Source organism: Gopherus evgoodei, chromosome 1 (assembly GCF_007399415.2).
Source record: "Gopherus evgoodei ecotype Sinaloan lineage chromosome 1, rGopEvg1_v1.p, whole genome shotgun sequence".
Lineage (NCBI taxonomy): Eukaryota > Metazoa > Chordata > Testudines > Testudinidae > Gopherus > Gopherus evgoodei.
In genome coordinates this window covers 327,837,691-327,861,558 of record NC_044322.1, presented here as the reverse complement: position 1 = coordinate 327,861,558, position 23,868 = coordinate 327,837,691, and the positions used below count along the sequence as shown (strand labels likewise).

The following is a 23,868-nucleotide window of genomic DNA, read 5'->3' as shown; positions in this document are numbered from 1 at the left end:
AGAAGTGAAGATATTTCATAGTGAAAGTTTACATAGAACCTCAGAATCATCCTTTTCCTTGTTCTTGATATTTAGAGCAAGAAAAAGGAAAATTAATGGGAGAAAAAAATATATCAGACACATATTATGTCTCCATACACACAGTATATCATCATTTCTCCCAAGATGATGTAAAAGCATTCTTTTGTGCAATACAGCCCATAGCCTATGAAGATACACATTCAGAGTAGAATTTTCAGCCATTAAACAGGCCTCTATTTTGGTTGGTGCATGACACAGGCTATAATGGGTGCATGTCAGGTCATTTTAGACATCTGAATCCTGATTTAGACTTCCTTCTAAGGTCCTGACTCTGCAAACACTTAAGCACGTGCTTAATGTAGACATATGATGCGTGCACATGCTTAAATTAAGCATATGCATATGTGTCTGCAGTATCAGGTCCTGAGTGACCTGCAACATTACACTTGGCAATTATTCGTACCCATAAAAAAATGTTCATATGACAATTGTAAAATAGCCTTAAAGGGGACAGTAAAAAAATACATACAAAATATATTCATTTTAAGTTTGCATAAAACTATACAATATTAGAAATTAGACATATCTGCAGGACTGGAAGTGGTTTATATATCATGTTTTTAATATACATATATTATAATTTATATATAAAATTTTAAGTGTATTGCTTTAACATATAAACTATCATTAGATTTTTTGTTTGATTTTTCCTCTGTAATGTATTATATTTCTTACAAGCATCTTTCTCAGATCATACTATCTGCTGCTTAAATTTGTTCTAGTGGCCCAGAGCAAGTGGCAAAATGTTGATTCAGACAATTTATCTTTTAATTCATTTATATCAGAGAACGGCACTCCATTTCCCAATTAAACTGAGAAATCTCAAATCAACACCCTATCAATAACAATGTTGCTTAACTTCAGTACATTTTCACTATCAGACAAAAATATTAATAATTAAAAACACTTCTGCTTTACCTGTGCATGGGATTAGAAAAACTGACAAACTGTAACTTTAATTTTTTATTGTGAGTTGATGCAGAGTAGGATTAAACCCCATATTTTTCTACAGATTTAGCTACATTTTAATTTGAGTATTGAGACTGTTGCCTCATTAATTCTCAGTATTTATGTATTTTTTCTAACAGTGGGTTATATTTAAGAGCAACTCCATTTAAATAAAATATTGATGACCTAATATGTCCCAGGAGAGTCATTACATTCTAGGATCTTTGGATTGAACTGTTCTGGAGCAAAAAGATGATGGGTACTCATTTCAGATAAAACATTTTTGATTATTCTTCTGTTAGGCAGTTCCAAATTTCTCTTTGCTCTAACTCTGGTTATCTTTCTATCTGTGTAGCTATGCAATATTTGACAGGCTTTTACTTTTTGAAAGCAGCCATTTGACCTCTAATCCATGGATTGCTGTTCACTGGGAGCTACCTGCCTTTTCTTCCTATCCAGAATAGGGTCTGAATGGGCTTAATTAGAGTAAGGTGGTGGTCTCAGAATCAAGAGGTTTGGTAATGCTTATGGGGTAAGTGCCCCATTGTCATTCAGCTAGTTTTAATATAGCAAGTGTAAAACTTGAGCTCAGATGCTGGTGAAGGAACCAAATTACATCAGTCTGAAAACCCTAACACATTCTTACCTAAAGGGTTGGCACCACGAAATACTGCTTTCAAATCCTGTTGAGGCATATGTGGTAGAGATTCAATGTATTTCCTAGCCTGGGGATAAATCAAGGCATATATACAGATTACATTTTTGCTCAATGGTAAGCATGGCAACTCTGGAAAATAAAAATCTCTAATTGTTATGTTTCCTACTCATGGAAGAAATTGTCTATACAAACTTATTATGTGTGTGTGTCTAGATACAGTCAATCATCTTTATACGTCTTATAAAGCCCACAGGGAAGAGGGTTTTAAAAGGAGGAATTTTCCCCTTAAAGTTAAAGTTATTTCACATGGAAACACTTGTTTATGTTTTCGTCTACCTGCATAACTGGTTTATCACCACAGATCCTAAAATAACCATCATATCTGCCACGTCTTTCAACCAGGAAGTCAGCCTATATCTCCTTTCAGTTACCACTGGCAAACAGGTACTTATCCTATCCTTCTCATACAGATCACCATTGTCAAATACTACTGTTTAATCAACTAAGGCTCAAATCCTGACCTAAGATGCCTCCAAGGTGCAGAGCCTCAGGACCTTTGTAGCTTGCCTTCGCTGTGGGGCTGAACTGGAAATCTCAGGGCCTCCATGCTAGAGACAGCCACATAGCACATACTCAGCTGCCCAACTCACATATTGCAGACAAGGTGCTGGGACTTGACATCATTGAAGACATTGCTTTCCTGATGTCCAAGCTGATGAGCAGGTGACCTACTGGTAATGGGACAGAAGAGACTAAATGGGGTCTTGACGGTAGATAGACAGACCCTTGCAGATGACAGCTCTGAAAATGGAATTGTCAAAGGAGAGAGGACAGAGCATCCCTGCATGCATGAAAAAGAGTCTCTGAGAAAACTGTAGCTTCTTTAAGAAAGGTTGAAGTAGTGGGGCTTGAAGTAGTGAGGAATCACCAAGCGCAGGTCTCCCGTGGGCACACTTCCATTCATCTCATCCCTTTCCTGGTCCCCAATATGCCCCACCACCCTGCTCCAGAATTCCCCCGTCCCAGGGCTTCTTTGGAGGTGATATAGAGCTGGCTCTGCCCCGGGTAGAGGTGTATGTTCTGCAGTGGGGGGAATACACCAAACAAGTGGGGAGTCATAAAGGAGGCAGGGTCTGTATAGACCCTTTGTGACTACTTTGGACCAGCTAACATCCAATGCAAGGGGTGAATTCCTCCCCCAAATTCCCAATTGCTTTAGGAAAATCAGAATTTTAAATCAAGTTTTAGATCTACAAATACACCAAAATGCAAATTTTTAAAGCTTCTTAAACCTCATTTCCCATCACATGATCTTCCAAGGAATCACAAAAGACACCTCTGCGAAAAAACCATAAACTATATACACCTCTACCGCGATATAACACTGTCCTCGGGAGCCAAAAAATCTTACCCCGTTATAGGTGAAACCACATTATATCGAACTTGCTTTGATCCACCGGAATGCGCAGCTTCCCCCCGGAGTGCTGCTTTACCGTGTTATATCCAAATTCGGGTTATGTCAGGTCGCGTTATATTGAGGTAGAGGTGTATATATATAAAAGATTCCTGGCATCCATTGATTAGACTTACTGGGCTTTAGTCAGTGAACATCTAAGAACATGCAATCGTTTGTTATTAAGTGAGTTTCACATTTGCAGGTAAGATAGTAAAATATTTGTGTAAAGCTCTGTACAGGAATATCAAACAAATGATATTTGTACAGGCAAATTAGTGCCCAACTGAGACACACTCACAAAACTAAACAGACTTGCCCTCCAGATAAGGCATAGTCCTAGGAATTTAACCTGTAAGGAAATATTACAGTGGTTTGAGCATTGGCCTGCTAAACCCAGGGTTGTGAGTTCAGTCCTTGAGGGGGCCATATTGGGATCTGGGGCAAAAATCTATCTGGGGATTGGTCCTGCTCTGAGTAGGGGGTTGGACTAGATGACCTCCTGGGGTCCCTTCCAACCCTGATATTCTATGATTACCACCAGAAATAAACCCACCCTTTGGGGCACAATCACACACATACACACGCAATCTGACTCATTCAGGTGGCTCTGAAACAGAAGAAATGAACTATGAAAAGATAAAAGCCATCATAATAAGAAATCTACTCTCCCCATCAGTGAGCCCACAAAATTACTCTGAGCATTAACGAGTTACATATGATACACCTCTGAACCTAAGATACATGCAAAACACTACAGGTTTGTACTACACTGGCCTCAAGAACAACCAAGTTGACCAAGCATTGGAGAGCCCTCCCTACATTTCTTGGCTGGTCCAGTCTCTCAGCACAGGGTATGGAGGGAGAGCCAACTAATCACCTAATTCCTGCCTCAACTCTTCCCAGGAGCCTGAATGCTCACAAACTGTGGGGCTGCCCCAAGCCCATAACGGTTACATTTAAAAAAAAATAAAAAGCTGGAAGTTGCAAGAAAATAGAGTGTTAACCTGTCATAACCGACTTCAGCTGTAGGCAAGTCTACAGCTTGCGACATGAAGGGGTAAATTGTCACTTGGGCCTTTGGGTTGATGAATTTGGGGTCGACGAAGGATTGGTGGATAGCTGACACTTGTGCCCCCGTGTCACTCCACGCAGTAACCTTCTTTCCACCCACTCTCAAATTTTCCCTTCGCTCCAAGGGTATTTGAGAGGCATCTGGGCCTGGGGATCTTTGGTGTGATGGTGGTGTAATGAACTGCACTCGGATGGCGTTCTTTGGACAGTTGGCCTTGATATGTCCCAGTTCATTACACTTAAAGCATCTTCCATCTGATGGGTCACTGGGTCGAGGTGAGTTACTGGAAACTGGTGAGGTGGAAGAATAGTGTGTCTGTGGCTTTACTTGGGTTGTAGGTGGGGTTTTTTGCTGCCCTCGGTTGTAGGGTTTATGGTCGGTGTGCCCTCTGGGGTATTCGTTCCCCTTGACAGTAGCTTTCTTGCTTTCTGCCACTTCCATCCATCTGGCTCCAATCTCTCCCGCCTCGGTGAGATTTTTGGGTTTTCCATCTTGTATGTACCGTGTTATGTCCTCAGGAACACCATCCAAGAACTGCTCCATTTGTATGAGGAGGTGCAGTTCTTCCAAGGATTTAACATTGTGTCCTGATATCCAGGCCTCATAATTTTTCCCAACGTAGTAGGCGTGTTTGAGAAATGACACATCTGGTTTCCACTTTTGGGTTCTGAAACGCCGACGAGCATGATCCAGGGTTATCCCCATTCTGTATCTGGCCTTGGTTTGAAAAAGTTTATAGTCGTTCATGTTCTCCTTAGGCATTTCAGCTGCCACCTCTGCTAAAGGTCCACTGAGTTGTGGCCTCAATTCTACCATGTACTGGTCTTCAGAGATGCGGTACCCAAGACAGGCTCTTTCAAAATTTTCCAAGAAGGCCTCAGTGTCATCACCTGCCCTGTAGGTGGGAAACTTCCTGTGATGTGGAACCATAATTGGCGAAGGGTTGTTAGGATTGGCTGGCGCATGCAGCCCAGCTTGCGCTAAGTCTAGTTCATGTTTTCTCTGTTTTTCCTTCTCTTCACTTTCTTTTTGTTGTTTTTCCATTTCTCGGCGGTAGGCCATGTCTTCTTCTTCTTGTTTCCTTCTGTGGGCCACCTCCTCTTCTTCTAGTTTTCTTTTGTGGGCTGCCTCTTTGGCTGCTTGTTCTCTTTTGTAGGCTGCCAGTTTGATGCTTTCTTCCTTTTCTTTCATCTCCATCTCTTTTTGTTTTATTTCTAGTTCCTGTTTGTTTTTTTCCATCTCTCGCCTGTGCTCGGCGTCTTTGATTTGTTCTTCGGCCTCCATTTTTGTCTTGGTAGGCATGGTTCCTGTTTTCTTGTGTTGGGGTGCCCTCTGGTGTTTATTGTCTGAACTGCAGGCTCTGTTGCCTCCTGGGGTCTGCCTAGCAGCAGTGCCTTTTTCCCTTTCTTCCTCTAGCTAATCTTTTCAATGTAAAGTAAACCAGAAAAACCACTTTATTTGCATGTGTATAGTGCTGGTATTTGCCTCCTAATGGAAGTGCTATTGTCTGACAAAAGACCTGTTTGTCACAGCTTAATGGTTCCTTGCTTAATATGCAAGCCAGAAACTGCAAGAGAGAGCAGAGAAAAAAAAATTCTCTCTGGTTCCTTTTAAAATCAAACCGTTCCTCTCTGCTTAAAAGCCCCTAGCAGAGAAAAGAAAAATATAATATTCCTACTGGCTTCTGGATTCTATCTATCTCACCACTGCCACTCATGTCATAACCTAGTCCCAGATTTGGACCTTAGCGTCCAAAATATGGGGGTTAGCATGAAAACCTCCAAGCTTAGTTACCAGCTTGGACCTGGTAAAGCTGCCACCACTCAAAAAATTAGAGTGTTTTGGGGCACTCTGGTCCCCCCAAACCTTCCCTGGGGACCCCAAGACCCAAATCCCTTGAGTCTCACAACAAAGGGAAATAAACCTTTTCCCTTTCCCCCTCCAGGTGTTCCTGGAGAGACACACAGAAGGAAGCGTCATGAATCTAAACAGAGGGATTCCACCCTCCCCATTTCCAGCCTTGGAAAACAAAAGTACCGAGAGCTAATCTCTCTTCCCCCCTCACCCAGAGGGAATGCAAAGTCAGGCTAGTAAATCTAACACAGACAGATTTCCCCCTGACTTCTTCCTCCCACCAATTCCCTGATGAGCACAGACTCAATTCCCTGGAGTTCCCCACTAAAGAAAACTCCAACAGGTCTTAAAAAGAAAGCTTTATGTAAAAAGAAAGAAAAATACATAAAAATAGTCTCTGTATCAAGGTGACAAATACAGGGTCAATTGCTTAAAAGAAATATGAATAAACAGCCTTATTCAAAAAGAATACAATTCAAAACACTCCAGCAACTATACCCATGTAAATACAAAAGAAAACAATAGAAACCTTACTGTCTTACTATATTTGTACTTACAACTTGGAAATAGAAGATTAGAAAGCAGGAAACAGAAATCCTCTCATAGCCAAGAGAGAGTCAGACAGAAGACCAGAACAAAGGATTCAGACACAAACTTCCCTCCACCCAGACCTGAAAAAGTCTGGTTTCCTGATTGGTCCTCTGGTCAGGTGCTTCAGGTTACCTCTTTCCAGGTGAAAGAGACATTAACCCTTAGCTATCTGTTTATGACATAGCCTAGCCATGTTAGTTTCCTCAATTGTTAAACAGATATGAATATACTGGAAAGAAAAACATTAACACACACAAAGGCAAAAAACCAAAACCAAAACAAACAAAAACAAAAAAAGCCTTCACAGAATGAGAAATAAAGCACTGTTAGAAATCCAGCTAATTAGCAAAAAGGTGTTAGACCAGCTTTATTTACTTGTCACCTATACAGCTCTTATATTCTGCATTAAGTGTTGGAGTAGCACATTGAACACAGAGGTAAAATACTGACTGCCTGTGTGACAGTCTATCATGCTCCTATGCCACTGAGCACCTCAGAAAGCAGTCTCATGACCACACAGATTTCTCCACCAAAAATGTGTTCTTTCTCCTTGAGGTTTGTCCTCTGATGTTCTAGACAGTAAAAGCAAGCAAAGGTGGTTGCTCCAGGGACTACTCTGGGAGCCATGTAAATGATTTAGCCATGTAAAGTACTATATATGTAAAATATGTAACTAAATGAGCTAAGCCAAAGTTGTTACTGCTGAGAAGGTATAAATATGCTGTGGTTTATCTCACCAAATGTTTATTATATTGTGCCCATCACCATAGCATTTCAGTGCCTTCACAGCCCAACCCAGGTCACAAGTTTCAGCTATTTAACACTCCTAAGGACTTCCCCCGGGGCCTCTATTGTTACTGCTTAAAAACCTAGCTTTTTGATAAAAAAAAAATTAAAGAAATTATTATAGATTTAATAGAGAAACACACACAAAGAGAAACAGTAGTTTGGATAGAAAACATTTGTTTTAATGGGTTACCCCATTCATGCATCTTATGTGTAGAGTTTTAATTATAAAATTATGCCCTTGGTGTCGCATAATAAAAGCGGATCCCATGTAAGCAGTCAGCAAAGGTGAGTGCATATGAGCCACAAAACTGGGATCCAAACAATATAGCCCTACTCAGAACACAGTGGTATTTGGATCCAGCATTTTTGTTTTGATGTATCTCTAATATTGAGGGTGCAAAAACTAAACAGAAATCAGTTGATAATAATCTAATGTTCTTTGCTTAACATCAGTTTTATTTATTTTTCAAAGTACTGCAGAAAAACAAAGGCTCATCCAAATTGACTGTGAGATTACTGAATACATTCTCACATATTCAGTGATTGTTTTTTCAAGAACTAAAACTAATCTCTAACATTTTAAAGAGCACCTAAGCAACTTTAGGAGATAAGTCTCATTGAAAGATGAAATCTTCAAAGTTACTTTTGAAAGTTTTTACCCCACTTGCTGAATGTTGCCACTAGCAGCAAAAAAGCAACGATTTTAAACAGCTTTTTGTATTTGGAATTGAGCAGCACGCTATCTAACACAACCAATGGCATACTGCCCCAATTATTATGAAAAAGTAAATTAATAACTCAGCTAAATTATGGAACGGTGAACTCACATGTTCCGATGATATTTTCTTGAGAAGTTCAGAACTAGGTGTTCCCACAACTTCCATTATTCTCTTTAGTTGGTCAATATCTGCAAGTATTCAAGAAAACTCCAGGAAAGATTGTAAAAGTAAGCAACAGACAAGCCTTGTGTGTTTAAATAAACCCTGAACTCCTGCAGATGGTCAGATCCTCAGGTGGAGGAAAGGACACTATTCTATTGACTGCAATGGAGTTAGCCAATTTATACCAACTGAAGATTAGGTCCAGAGTGTCTTATTGTCCACTGCCCAGAACCTTGTGTATTCATTTACACCTGTGGAATGTGAGTGTAATATGCTATCACCAGTGTAAGGTCCCAGTTCAACACAGCCATATGCCTAACTTTGAGCTGAATGGAATTAAAGCATGTGCTTAACAACTTCAGCCTATGCTCAAGTGCTTTACTGAACACGGATGACTGCTGACTCAGGGGCTGAGTGGAGAATTCTATCTGGGTAGCATATTACACCCACTTTGCACTGGGGCAAAGGAGCATAGAACCAGGCCCTTAATCCTTAGAATGTACATCTTATGAGTCAGCGTATGATCTGAAAAGTGAACCACATTAACACTTCCTCTAGTGATTCAAGATTAATTTAAGTCTGAGTGAAGCTGATGAAACATTACAACCCTAGATTGTATTTTACAAGGGGAAAAAAATAAAAATAAAAAAAAACCACCACACACCCTGGTAAGTCTATATTATGTAAAAATTCTATTTTTGGAAACAATACATACCACCTTACCAAAAATAGTCAGAAATACCACCTTAGTCAAGGGATGCGAAGCAACAGGTATTATTAAGAACATCTGAGTGATGCTCTGGTGCCATTGTTGACAATAGGGTCTGACTGATTTAAACACTACAGAAAGCTCAATGGCAAGATGTTACCATGTCTTAGTTGTTTTTCAGGGATCTATAATATCAACATGCCTTTTCCAAACATGGCCATAGTCTAGCTTTAGCTGCAATGTTAGGATTTTTTCACTTTTTCAGAGTAGTGAGAACAGTCAGGCCTGGTCTACACTACACAGTTAGGTCGACATAAGGCAGCTACTATGGCCTGGTCTACACTACGCATTTATACCGAATTTAGAAGTGTTAAACCGATTTAACCCTGCACCCATCCACACAATGAGGCCCTTTATATCGATATAAAGGGCTCTTTAAACCGGTTTCTGTACTCTTCCCCTACGAGAGGAGTAGTGCTGAAATCGGTATTGCCATGTCGGATTAGGGTTAGTGTGGCCGCAAATTGACGGTATTGGCCTCCAGGCGGTATCCCACACTGCACCATTGTGACCGCTCTGGAAAGTGGTCTGAACTCGGATGCACTGGTCAGGTAAAGCCCCGCGAACGTCTGAGTTTCATTTCCTGTTTGCCCAGCGTGGATCTCTGATCAGTATGGGTGGCCATGCAGTCCCAAATCCAAAAAGAGCTCCAGCATGGACCGTACGGGAGATACTGGATCTGATCGCTGTATGGTGAGACAAATCTGTTCTATCAGAGCTCCGTTACAGAAGACGAAATGACAAAGCATTTGAAAAAATCTCCAGGCTATGATAGACAGAGGCCACAGCAGGGACTCAGCACAGCGCTGCGTGACAAGCGTAATGGAAAGCCAAATAATCAAATGGATGCTCATGGAGGGAGGGAGGGGGGACTGAGGACTCCAGCTATCCCACAGTCCCTGCAGTCTCCGAAAGGCATTTGCATTCTTGGCTGAGCTCCCAATGCCTGTAGGGTCAAAAACATTGTCCCGGGTGGTTCAGGGTATATCTCGTCAATTTACCACCCCTCCCCTCCCCGGTGAAAGAAAACAGCAGCATCCCCTCCCCTTCCTTTCCTGATGTCAGACAGTACAAAATGGTAGAAAACCGTCATCATCCCGTGAGTGCTCCTGGCTGGCCTCGGTGAGGTCAGCTGGGGGCACCTGGGTAAAAATGGGAATGACTCCCTGTTATTCCTGGCAGACGATGCAAAATGCTGGGTAACTGTCCTCATCATAGCAGCTGGAGCCTCAGCTCCACCAGCCCCCCACCCCATTTCGTGTCTAAAGAAAAGATTCTGTACTCCCTGGACTATCATAGCAGCTGGAGGCTGCCTCTCTCCCATTTTATCTCGCTAAAACGCCAGTGTTTCTTATTCCTGCATTCTTTATTACTTCATCACACAAATGGAGGGACACTGCCACGGTAGCCCAGGAGGGGTGTGAGAGGAGGGAAGGAACGGGTGTGGTTGTTGCAGGGGCACCCACTAGAATGGCATGCAGCTCATCATTTCTGCGGGATCTCTGGGGCTCTGACACAGAGCGGCTGTGCTCTCTGGCTCTCAAGTAGACTTGCCCCATATTCTAGACAGGACTGACTCTATTTTTAGACCCGGGGAGTCATTCCCATTTTTGTCCATGCACCCCCGGCCGACCTCAGCGAGGCCACCCAGGAGCACCCATGACGGCAGCAGATGGTACAAAACGATTGATAACCGTCATCACCACTTTCCAGTTGCAAACGGTACAAAATGATTGATAACCGTCATCTCATTGCCAATTTACAATGGCAGATAGTACAATAGGGATGGTAACCACCTCTGCTACCTTGCAAAGGCAAATGAATGCTACTGTGTAGCACTGCAGTACTGCCTCTGTCAGCAGCATCCAGTACACATACGGTGACAGTGACAAAAGGCAAAACAGGCTCCATGGTTGCCATGCTATGGCGTCTGCCAGGGCAATCCAGGGAAAAAGGGTGCGAAATGATTGTCTGCCGTTGCTTTCACAGAGGAAGAATTGAGTGACGACATTTACCCAGAATCACCCGCGACACTGTTTTTGCACCATCATGCATTGGGATCTCAACCCAGAATTCCAATGGGCGGAGGAGACTGCGGGAACTATGAGATAGCTACCCACAGTGCAACGTTCCAGAAATCAACGCTAGCCTCGGTACATGGACGCACACCACCGAATTAATGTGCTTAATGTGGCCGCATGCACTCGACTTTATACAATCTGTTTTACAAAACTGGTTTATGTAAAATCGGAATAATCCCGTAGTGTAGACATACTCTATGTAAGTGCCCTACTACGCTGACATAATAATGCCACCTCCACAAGAGGTGCAGGGCTTAGGTCGGTGAAGTTAGGGTGATGCAGTGTCTCTGTAGATGCATTACTTACATGGGCTGTTGGCTGCCTTGACAATTTCATGGCTCCAGAAACTGAAAAGAAAGCTGGATAGCTACAGCCCAGCTCCCCCCAGCACCAAACTCCCAGACGGTTGCTGCCGAGACGCTCCCTACTTCCCACTCAGGGAGGCAAGAAGGTGGCTCCAGCAGGGAGCTGCATGGAGCTGAAAGCCCTGGCTCTCAGTCCCCTAAACTGTCTCTCTTCTGATCAGTGGAAGCGTTCCTGGTGAGGACGCACACCACCAACAGAAGAAGGTTAGTGTGGACATCAGCTTCTGCAATAATTACTGTGGTTGCTGTAAGTTCACTTAACATAGGTTGAGTTAGGACAGTAGTTTAAGCATGCACTTAGTGTGGAACACAACAGAATCTGATGTACACTGTGCCCGTTTTGTATGCAGAAAGGTTTTCTGATGTGATCTAGCAATCATTTCTCTATCATCCAGTCTTCAGTCTCCTTTTTCACTTCCTCTGAATTTCCTTTTACTATTATTCTACCCTACTCAGCAACTGCCTTTTCTGCCCTCCTATCAGTCAGCGAAACAACACAGGCTGCAATAGAGCCCATCAATATTGCACTATGAACCATAATAGTCCCACTAGTTTATGTTGGAATGAGGGATTTTTATGTTGCCTCTCTTGCCTACATACAAATAAAAACAACAGTTCTACAACAGTAAGTGAAATGCATATTAATTTAATTTTAATAAATGCATGTTGTTTTTGAGAAGCTGCACAAATGAAAGAAATCAATCCTTCTGCAACTAGGTCATTATTTAAATATCAGGCAAAAAATAAAGATTGCATGTAGCTTCTTGTGGTTTAAGAAAATCTGTTATTGCTTTTTCTTCTGATGGTTGTTATGTTCAGCAGTCATATATAGTAAATTGAACAATTAGCAAAGCTCGGTTTGCTGTATTGAAGGCTTGTTACCTGGCAAATATAGCCTTAAGAACATTTTGGTGATTAGAGAACATGAAGAACTGTCATGCATTTGCACTTCATGTAACTGCATTTTATGTTAAGGATACAGTCATTTCCTGGAAAAAGAGCCTTGCCTTTCAATAGCTCTGCCATGATGCATCCCACTGACCAAATGTCAACTGCCAAAAATAAAGAGAGAGAGATATGCATGATAAATATAATAAAAATGGTTAAATGCAGTTGCTTTTTCCTGTTGAGACTATATTGTTTGTAGTTTTAAAATAAGTATCTTACTTCACCTGTTTGATTATAGTGCATCCAGTTTAACATAATTTCTGGGGCTCTGTACCATCTTGTTGCTACATATCCAGTCATTTCATCATCAGTTTGTCGGGCTAAACCAAAGTCTAAAATCTACAGAAGAAAAAAAATCAAGATTTCTCATTATTTTTTATTATAGGAGTTGATTTGTTCCCTGTTGTTTATTTCTGGCTTACTTCAGCCATCAAAACACCTCAGCTGGCAATGAATTTGACCCTCAACATTTCATACCCAGCCCAAATTTGCTCCCCATCTCATGCTTTCTGGTAATACTAAGAAAAATGGAGTCTTTAATGACTAAGAACTGATCTTGATGTCAGTGGACCAATTTATGCAGCGCACCATTAAAGTAATCGGGGCTATGTGCTAGTGCCAGGGTCTCTCCATGGTAACATGATGGCAGAGTTGGAGCTTAAATGGAATTGGACCCTTTTACACGAACTCTGAATTTGACCTTCAATTTATTTTTCCTGTAACATTACATTGATAGCAATAATCACCACTAGTATATCAGAGCTGAAGAATATCAACAAAGAAAATTAAGCCTGAATAGTATAGGTATAAATGCCAACACCCAAAAACATCAGATCATGACATATTAAAAGCACCACTGTATTACTCACAAATGCCCCAACGTTTCCTTAGCTCAGCTATTTGTGCTTAGGTCTTGTAACACATATAGCATTTATTCAATCACACACATTTTGATGCCACTAAGAAAGGCATATGTAAGCTGCACAAGAAAAAGCTCACAGAGTACCATCTAACATCCCATAGAAATGAAAAGTGAGTTTTTTTAAAAAATACCACACACACATTTGATGGCACAATATTACCCACTGAATGCCCTCCTTTTGGAAAGCTTATGTCCAAGAGAAAGAATTATGTTTCAGTTTATTTCTTTGCTTTCTGGTATCTACTTCTATTTATTAGTTTTCTCTAAATAGGCAAATAATGAAATACAATATCTGAAGCAAGAGCCAGATGAATAATTATTAGAATCTGCAACACTAAGAACATAAGAATGGCCCTACTGGGTCAGACCAAAGGCCCATCTAGCCCAGTATCCTGTCTTCCGATAGTGGCCAGTGCCAGGTGCCCACAGGGAATGAACAGACCAGGTAATCATCAAGTGATCCATCCCCTGTCGCTCATTCCCAGCTTCTTGCAAACAGAGGCTAGGAACACCACTCCTGCCCATCCTGGCTAGTAGTCACTGATGGACCTATCCTCCATGAATTTATCTAGTTCTTTTTTGAACCCTTTTATGATCTTGGCCTTCACAACATCCTCTGGCAAGGAGTTCCACAGGTTGACTGTGTGTAGTGTGAAGATATACTTCCTTTTGTTTATTTTAAACCTGCTGCCTATTAATTTCACTGGGTGACCCCTAGTTCTTGTGTTTTGAGAAGTAGTAAATAACACTTCCTTATCTACTTTCTCTACATCAGTCATGATTTTATATCCCTCAATCATATCTCCCCTTAGCCATCTCTTTTCCAAGCTACAAGTCCTAGTCTTATCAATCTCTCCTCATACGGAAGCTGTTCCATACCCCTAATCATTTTTGTTGCCATTTTCTGATCCTTTTCCAATTCCAATATATCTTTTTTGAGATGCGGCGACCACATCTGCATACAGTATTCAAGATGTGGGCATACCATGGATTTATATAGAGACAATATGATATTTTCTGTCCTATTATCTATCCCTTTCTTAATTATTCCTAGCATTCTGTTCACGTTTTTGACTGCCCACTGAACATTGAGTGGATGATTTCAGAAAACTATCCACAATGACTCCAAGATCTCTTTCTTGAGTGGTAACAGCTATTTTATATGTATAGTTGGGATTATGCTTTCCAATGTGCATTAATGTTAATAAATAAAAAGTAAATTTCATCTGCCTAGGACAAGGAAAGGCATTTCACAACAATGTATTTTTAGATTTTTCATAATTGATCACTTCTTGCTCAAATATGTTGATACACTTTTAATTTCCTTTTTGGCTACTCCTTAAAGCACCACCAATTTAGATTTTCCCATAATAGTTTGGCCTCATACAACTGAATTAAGTAATGAAAATAATGAAAAATGGAATGTAACCCAGCCAAAGAGTAGGTGAGAAGAGAGGAGGTTGGGTAGTGTGTAAATTCTAAAAAAGGAGATTAGAAGTCTTCTTTATCACCCTGGAGTATAAAGAGTAACATGGACTTTTATAAAGAGAATGATCAGGCAAAGACTTCCCATAATCCCTCAAAAATGAGACTCCACATACAGGCATGAAAATATTAAAGGCCAGTCGTGATATTTGCTGAGCTTCCTCAACTTCCACTGAGCTGAACGGAAGCTGTAGGGGCTTTAGTCCTCAGGTCAACTGCACTGTACTGGGTGTGTTGTCAACTACTGTGATTTTGCTGCAGGTCTCATGGAATCTGGTGTTTTCTTTAAAATGTCAGAGTAAAGCCGTCATCATCATATCTCTGCATTCATTTTAAAAAAATGAAGTGTGTTCTGATTCTGATGACTATGGAGAAAGGCTGGAAAATGGGAAGGAAGTGTCCCTAAAGGTTTAGAAAACTCAAGCTTTTGGGGGTTGGGACTGTCTTCCTGTTCTGTATTTATACAACACTTAGCACAAGGGGATCCTGTTCTACCATTAAGGCTTCTAGGTGCTACGATGATACAACTTATAAACAACCAACAACAACAACAATAATCCAGAAGGCCAAAAAACAAACAAACAAACAAAAAATGATCCACGATTTACTTTTAAAAAAAAATCATGATTTTTGGGGCCTGACTCATGACTTTTGAACACCTGGGGTTGGTAATACTGGTGTTTGCTTTACCAAAGTACCCTTTTATATATTTCAGCCAGTTTAATCGTCGTTAACTTTCTATAAGTGTAGGTCCTGTACATGTAGGGTAGTTGCTGCACGTAGTGCTTCACATCAACATCTGGGGCCAGATCCTGGAGTCTTGTGAAGTGGAGTATCAGCTAAAATGTAGGGCCCATAAGCCCATTTGTTAACCTAAGTGCTTCCTATTCTCAGTTTTTAAATGTTAAGAGGATTTTTATTCACAGTAAACAATTTGCACATGGTACCTGAAATAGTAGTTGATATTTGTATCCTCACAAATATTGTTAATACAATTTATTTTTTCTTTGCCAGTATGGCAACAGTAACTAAATACATGGATGTGTACTAACATCAAAATGGCAGTTAATGTTGGTTCAGAAAAATTCTAGTTTCAGAGATATTACAAGAACCTTCATCACAATAGCATGAATCCTACCCTTAATTCACAGTCTTCATTTACAGCTAGGTTACTGGGTTTCAAGTCCTGTATCAGAACAAACACAGCGTTAGTCATGCACACCTAACAAGGTTAAATTAGTATTGTAACAATATCAAGCCTGGCATTGGGCAGTGCACACTGCATTGATTCATATTCTCTAGCTAACTGAACTCACCCGGTGGATGATTCCAGCTGAGTGAATATACTGTGGAAGAAAAAAAAAAAGAAAAGATAAGAAAGCAGGATTTAAAAAAAGGTGGAAAAAAGGTAATAGTCACTTGTTCTATTCATATATTTTTGTCTACTATGTTTGGTGGTTTTATACAGAGTTAGGAATGTTTCCTGATCTAAATCTTATCTGAATAGCCATCACAAATACTAACAGGCAGGTAGCACAAGTGTCACTGACTTGCTCCTAGATATAAGTGTTCTCTCTCTCTTTCAAATATGAACACTTCAGGAAAACTAACCATGAAAATTACACTGACAACCTTAGAGCTGTAATACACACCCATCTATCAAAAGTTGATTGACTATATAGTATTTGATAAAAAGACATTCATTTCATTTCAGTTTGGACCTCCATTTTGATAATCTGCATCCACATGCCGCCAGGGACGGTGCTACCATTTAGACAACCTATGCAATGGCCTAGGGCGCCAGAATTTTTGGGGGTGCTATTTTGCCCGGGGGCGGCATGCGGGTCCGGTGGACGGTCCGCTGCTGGAAAGGCTCCGGTGAAGCTGCCGCAGTCATTTCGGCGGACGGTGCGCTGGTCTAAAGGCTCCGGCGGACTTACCGCAGTCATGCCTGCAGCAGGTCCACCGGAGCCTTTAGACCAGGGGACCGCTTGCCAGCATCACTGCGGCAGCTCCACCGGAGCCTTTCCAGCAGCGGACCGTCCGCCAGTATGACTGCGGTAGGTCCACCGGGGCTGCGGGGGGCGGCGAAATGGCCATCCGCCTAGGGCGTGAGAAAACCTGCCGCCGCTCCTGCATGCCGCCTTCCTATGCAAGTCAATGGATCCATACCCTAGCTACAACCTAGACTCTTCACACACAAAATACACAGCTGTGTAACTGCATTTATATTGAAGAGGGATGGCGGGTTCGCTGCAAGGAGATATTCATGTGCTCATTTTAAGGGAGTCCTTGCTTTTCACAACAAACAAGAGGAACACACTCTTAGGATAAGGTGAAATCTGAGCAAGGACTTTTAAAAAAGAACAGTTCCATATTTCAGGTACAATTTACCTAAAGTTTGAAGAGCAACTGTACTTTGAAAAATGACTGCATAAACGGCATCTTGGGGTTTCATGTTTATCGTCTCTCAGTGTCTCTTTATCAAACTTTGATCAGTTTACAAGTAAAAAGATGTATTTGTTTCTTATAATTTTCAGCCCTGTGAACTTGCCTTGGGATGTGAAAGTCAAGATGGGTTTTCTCCTTCTTGGCACATCAACAACAGTAAAGAGGGTATAATTAGGCCTGGAAGATCTTTATTAATGAGCCAATATCCAAGAAAGAAATAACCTGATGTGCTTTTCTTATCCAAGGGGGAGTTTACAGCACTGACAATTAGAAAAATAGACATATATTTTATGTACAAATTGAGCTGATTAGATATGAAATTACTGCGAGTCTATAATATTGTAATCCCACTATACCATTTTACAAGTCATAGGCCCCAGTCCTGCAAATGCTTACAGACGTGCTTAACTTTACACATAAGTAGTCCCACTGAAATGAATGGGGCTACTCACGTGTGTGAAGTCAAACTTATGTGTAAGTATTTGAAGAACTGGGGTCTTGTCTTTAGTTCTGAAAGGAATCTGGGGAGTTGTAAATTTACTATGGTTTATAAAAATAAATCACCAGAGATGTCATGAGTATTTGTAAGTCTATTCAGCTCTGAAAATGAATTTAAATATTGCTCTTCCAATGAATTATTCATTACTACAACATTTTGGTTGCTCAGTATAAAATAAATGCCGTCATGCAGCATGTACCTTAAGACCTCTAAGCAACTGGTAGATGAGAAACTGTATATGGTCATCTGTTAGCTTCTGGCACTTTACAATGTTATTCAAGTCAGCACCCATTAAATTTGTCACAAGATACCTGTAAAAATAAAATAACTTATTTCTGACAAGCAGCAGGTAAGTCTAATTTGTTTAATTTAATACTAAATTACTCACTCCCGTGTATATTCCTTCTCCATCCATCAAGTGAGATAAAAATCCCCTCTTTCCCCCAAATTAGGAGTTTAATCACTTGCCAAGCTAAGAAAAGATCCTTACAGTCCATAAGACATTTATTGTCATTTTGCCAGACAAGTTTGTACAAAGTCAGTAAGTTGGGCAATTTAAGAAAAAAACATATAACAATGGTAGTTCATAGCCACAGGTATGTGGTCAGTGTATTCTCACTGCAACTGTAGCAAGCCAAACAATGATCACAGAACAAGAGAACTGTTGTCCAGGAAAGACCACACTGAATCTGTCTGGGTTCCCATCTGTTCCCAGTGAAGTCAAAGGCAAAGGTCCCATAAAAAAGTCAGGCCTGGTTTTGCTTGTGAGGCTCCTGCTTCAACACAGATTCCCTTCAATGAGTAGAGATGGACAAAATTTGAGTCCCTTGGGACATTCTGATATTTTGAAATTAGTTTTCATTCTAAATTGGAATGAAAAGTCAAAATTCACAGAATAGAAAATTCTGAAAATTTTCCATTTGGAAATATCAGAATGTCCCAAGGGACTCAAATTTCGTCCATCTCTACTCATTGAAGGGAATCTGTGTTGAAGCAGTTTTTTTGACTGAAACAAAAACATTTTGACATTCCTTAATCAAATCTTTCATTTGGTTTGTCAACCAAGATCGAATTGTTTTGTTCTGACTCTGTTCAGCATTGAAATGTGTCCACTTTAATAACTATGGTGCCTCATGGGAGCTATAGCTCAGGTACCTTGTGCCCTTATTCACATGAGTAATCCCATGAATGGAGCGAGCAAGGGTTATGTGATCAGACCCCAAACATCCAGGCTAATACCTATAACTGTCTACATTTTAAAAACAAATATTTGAAAATTAAGTTTTTTTATTTATTGGCACTTCAAGTGTTCAAAGCATTCTATCAATTTAAGCAATTAATTTACTGGCTATGCCTTAGATTCTAGATTCTGAGGGTCAAGTATCAGAGGGGTAGCCATGTTAGTATGGATCTGTAAAAAGCGACAAAGAGTCCTGTGGCACCTTATCGACAGAAGTATTGGAGCATAAGCTTTCGTGGGTGAATTACCCACTTCATCAGATGCACGATTCTGAGAGCTTAATCCTGGCCCTACTGACATTAATGGGAGTTTTGCCATTGACTTCAATAAAGTCAGAATTTCACCCAGTGTGTTTCTCCTGAAAGACTGAGGGCCTAATTGTTCTCTCACTTGCTCTTGTCTTACACTGGAGTAGTAACTCCACTAAAGTTAATGAAGCTATACCAGTGTAAAACTAATATTAGATGAGAGGAGAATCAGGCCCAGAGACATCATCACCCACTGCAGAATATTTTCCTGCATTCCTTACATGGCTGACGTCACACACGCTGGCTAGAATAAACACTCCACATTCAAAACAAGGTTAAGGTGATCAGACCACAAATTTAGTGGGACATACAGAAGATCAAATCACATGCCAGGTGCAGTAATAGAGTCCCTGCAATCTATTAAGTACCATGCCCTAAGGCCTTCGGGCAGAATCCCCTTCTCCTTTTTTTGAAAAGGGGACCAAAGGCACATTAGTCTCTCAAAGCCCATTTTGGCTGTAGCTAGACTAGAAAACTGTTTATCTGTTTTCCAGCAACACTGAAGCATCTATCTTCATAGCTTACCAATTAGTCAGTCACACTGATGTTAAATTTTACTTACACTTCATTAAAATTTTCTATTGAAGTTGCTGGTGTAAAAACATCTAGTAATCCTATAACCTGAAACAGAAAAGGTGATCTCCTTTTTATTTCAGAAATTCATGAGATAACACATCATTTATACTAGCTGTCCTTAGAATCCCTGGAACTATGTATATGAACATGATTTCACCCTGAATATTTAACAAAACCAGCATAGTACTGTATGAACCTGAATGGAGAGGACTGGTTTTTGTTGTTTTGTTTCTGCCACTAGAAGAAAAATTCTCTCTCAGCGCAAACCAAAATTACATTACTTTATGAAAAAATGGAACAAGACTTCTGACAATCTAAAGTCAAGAAGGAGGAGACCTAATCTCCCATTATAGAACAAGTACTGTATGATTTCGATTTGCTTCTGTTGTACTTAAAGCTAAGTAATGCTTTACATGTTTTCTTGTAACATATTTACTGAAATAATTGTAACCTCCCTCCAGCATACTTTTCAATCTACTGTAACACCACTTCTCAACTATGAGTATTGAGTAATTTCCTGTCAGAGACTGCAATCATTTTCATTTCAGTTTAAGTCTGGGAAATTAACAGGAATTCCCCAATTCAGCAAGGTACTTAAGCATCTGCCTAACTTTAAGTAAATTGGTAATCCCATTGAAATTGATGTGACTGGGTTTAAAGTTAGGCACATGCTAAGTACCTTGCTGAATCGGGGCCACAAATCCTAGCAGCTTGCACCCAGGTCAAAGATCAAATTCAGTGTTCAGATAAGTACGTTATATTCCCATTAACTTTAGTGAAAGCTCTATGAGTATATATGAGAACAGAATCTGGCCTTAATTTCTCAGTAGAATCCCAAACTGACAAATGCAGATTTGAGTTTTATTTGGGTTTGATGCTTTACTCTACCCTTCTCTACTAGTGTAACAGCACATTTTCAACAAAAGACACCTTGTTAGTGTCTATTAATATCCATTCATGTCAATGGAATTCTTCCCATTGGCTTCAATGGATTTAGGATCAATCCCCGGACCAGCAACCATTTCTTGGCAAGACAGGGATCACATATACTCTACCAATATAAGTGTAGGTAAAGTAAATTAAACTTCGGTTTATAAACTTTCTTTTATAGAAACAGAATGCAAAGTACAAACTCTTGACTTACATTTTCATGTTTCATGTGCTTAAGCAACCTAAGCTCTCGATAGGTCCTTCTTGCATGAATAAGTGACTGAAAAGGTCTTGAAAGCTTTTTTACTGCCACCTTCTGTCTTGTTTTGGTATCATATGTTGAACTAAGAGAAAATTAAAAAAAAATTAAAAAACATGATCTACCCTGGCATCTCTAGGCAAGGCCTCATGATGTAACAGTCCAAAGTCAACATGAGAAAGTTTGAGTTTATGATTCTATTTCCTCCTGCTTTATCACCTGAAAGTGATCTCTGGGAGAGCTATTTGGAGACAACCTCCAATATTCAAAGATAGCTCTCTTGCAATCCTCCTAACAAATTACCAACTCCTAATGATATTGTTCATCCCTAGATATTACCCTGTCCCCATCTGGCATAGAAAATAGCCAGAGAATTAGCTTCATTAATTTTGCTTTCCAACTCCTGCTCAAACTCAAGGCACTCTTAGGGAATATAAGGATTTGAAGTCTAGCCCTTAGTGTACAAACTGGAGCCTTTAGTAATTATAGGATGCTGCCACACTGTCTAGCAAATATTAATTATGCCTCGCGAGCATTTGCATGGTATATGACATCTTCATAAATCTACTGACATGAGATTAAAATTTCTAAATAGCCACTGTCAGACTATAAAAGTTGCCTCAGGAACCATTACTAACAAACAAATCACCAGTATAAATGAACATATATGCAATTAAGGCTCCAAGCCCACAAACATTTAAGTATGCACCCAATGTTACACATTTGAGCAACCCACAGTCTTCAGTGGGAGTACTCAGATACATAGTTAAGCATGTATGTAACCATTTGAAGGAATAGGGACTTAATTTTCAATACAGCAGCAAGTCTATATAACACATGGCAAGCCCCAAACAAATACTGCGCATTATGTTGCGAATGAGGGGAAAACTGGTTTGTTTACACTTTATCTCCTGACAATGCATAGGACATTTGAAAACCATTTGTTCAGCTAAATCAATAATCAAACTCTACCTCCCCTATTTAATACCATCCCTGCATTTTTACTTTCCCAGTAAAATAAAATCAGTTCAGCTAAGAAAACTGTGAAGTTGCCTACCGAAAGTGTTGATAACACAATCTGCAGTTGCTGGAGACAGCATGATCATAAAGTGATAATCTTTAACACATTATCTTACAGGAAGCCTTTTACTGAGTAACAATCTAGTTGAAAATTCAACAATAGCATGTGTAAGAGTGAGATGGCAATGGTTAGTAGTCATACTATATATTTTAATGGCTCCCAAAATTGTGCTAAGAGCTCCTGCACAAAGACATACGTTTTGCCATAAGTAGTTCACAAACTAATGCCCAGTTCCTGTACTCCATGTGGATGGCGCTCCATATTTGCATGGCACCTCACTGAACTGAATGGAGCTCCATGTGGGGCAGAGGTCTACTCATCTGCAGCCCGTTGCAGGATCAGGACCTCTTTTCTGACTAAACGCAAAAAATGGGCAAACAAGACAATGGGGAAAAGTAGAGGACAAAGAACCAGGGCAGCATCAGTAAGATTATACAACTAGTTATCTTAGATTACATAGAAACGCAGCAAAGGCCAATGCAAAGCAGGATGGAGCAATGAATTTGTTTTTAATTATAGTTACACTCAAAGAGGAAGCAGACTAAATCAACAAGTTTTTTGTAGGGATCAGCGAAGAAGTGAGTCAATCATGAGATGAATGAAACAGATAAGCGATTATTTAGTCAGATAGTTTGTAAGCATCACAGAACTGGATCTTAAAGAGGGATTTAAAGTTGGAGAGGGTAGTGGGTCTGTAGATCACGCCAGAAAAAAGAGACTACATGAGTAAAGGGAAGCAAGCACAGGCAGGTGCAGGAAAAGGCTAGTATCTCCAGTGAGGAGAGGCAGGCAGAGTGATATGACAGAAGAGTTGGCCTGACAAATAGGGAGGAGGCAGATTTATGTAAGGCATGATGGTGACAAGGAGACAATCTGATGTAGCTTGAGCAGGCAAGGAAGGTGATTTTAGTGGCTATGTTTTTCATGACTGGAAAAGGGGATGATGTGGATAGGAGTAAGTTGTAAGAGAAATATGTAGCCACATGCCTCATTAGCATGATGAGGCCTAGATCTAAATCCTAGGGTGAAATCCTGACCCCACTAAAGTCAATGATTGAAATATATTGATTTCAGTGGTGCCAATATTTCACCCCATGTGTCCTCTGGAATACCTGTTCTTCACTTACATTCTAGATCTTTTAAACTTGGCACATTTCTGAGGAAGGAAATGGATACACAGGTGGCTTAACGCTTAGTACCGCCTACTGCAGACCACTACCCAGCAAGTAGCTAACCTTATTTGTGCCAATGCATAAACCTCCACTCATACTTTCACTGGCACATGAAAGCCTTGCAGAACCTGGGCACTCTGGAGAAGGACTTAGGAAGACCCATCATTCTGACAAACATCTTCTCCCCCACCTCAGTTCAATTGCAGGATTCAGTAGCTTGATAAACGCTCAACTTAGAGATGGATTGCTTTTACCATTTGAATGAGTCAGAGCTTTCAGATGGTATAAAACATTGCTTTCTAGCCTCGGCAGTTCTTAAAACAGCAGGGGCTTAGCCCAGATTGGAACAGAACGAGGGAGAAAAAGCAAGTAGCAACCGGAGTTGTGTGACTTTTAAAGCGAAACTGTGCTGGTTTAAATTGGCACAGCTCCTTTACAGCCAGTGGACTGCA

General features: G+C 40.4%; 1 protein-coding gene across 3 annotated transcripts in view; it reads right to left on the bottom strand.

The window, feature by feature from the left end:
* Positions 1-23,868, bottom strand: part of MAPK11 (mitogen-activated protein kinase 11) — a 54,788-nt gene that overhangs the window by 13,016 nt on the left and 17,904 nt on the right. Inside the window, exons 2-10 of one of the 3 annotated variants that reach the window (XM_030549190.1) lie at positions 21,119-21,248; positions 19,961-20,019; positions 18,050-18,161; positions 16,217-16,246; positions 16,039-16,086; positions 12,718-12,832; positions 12,526-12,597; positions 8,277-8,356; positions 1,676-1,754 (exon numbers count right to left, since the gene is read on the bottom strand). In XM_030549190.1, coding sequence (XP_030405050.1) covers positions 1,676-1,754; positions 8,277-8,356; positions 12,526-12,597; positions 12,718-12,832; positions 16,039-16,086; positions 16,217-16,246; positions 18,050-18,161; positions 19,961-20,019; positions 21,119-21,248 — 725 coding nt within the window. Of the gene's footprint in view, positions 1-1,675; positions 1,755-8,276; positions 8,357-12,525; positions 12,598-12,717; positions 12,833-16,038; positions 16,087-16,216; positions 16,247-18,049; positions 18,162-19,960; positions 20,020-21,118; positions 21,249-23,868 lie in introns of those variants that run through there. The other 2 variants (XM_030549191.1, XM_030549192.1) reach the window with 2 other exon arrangements.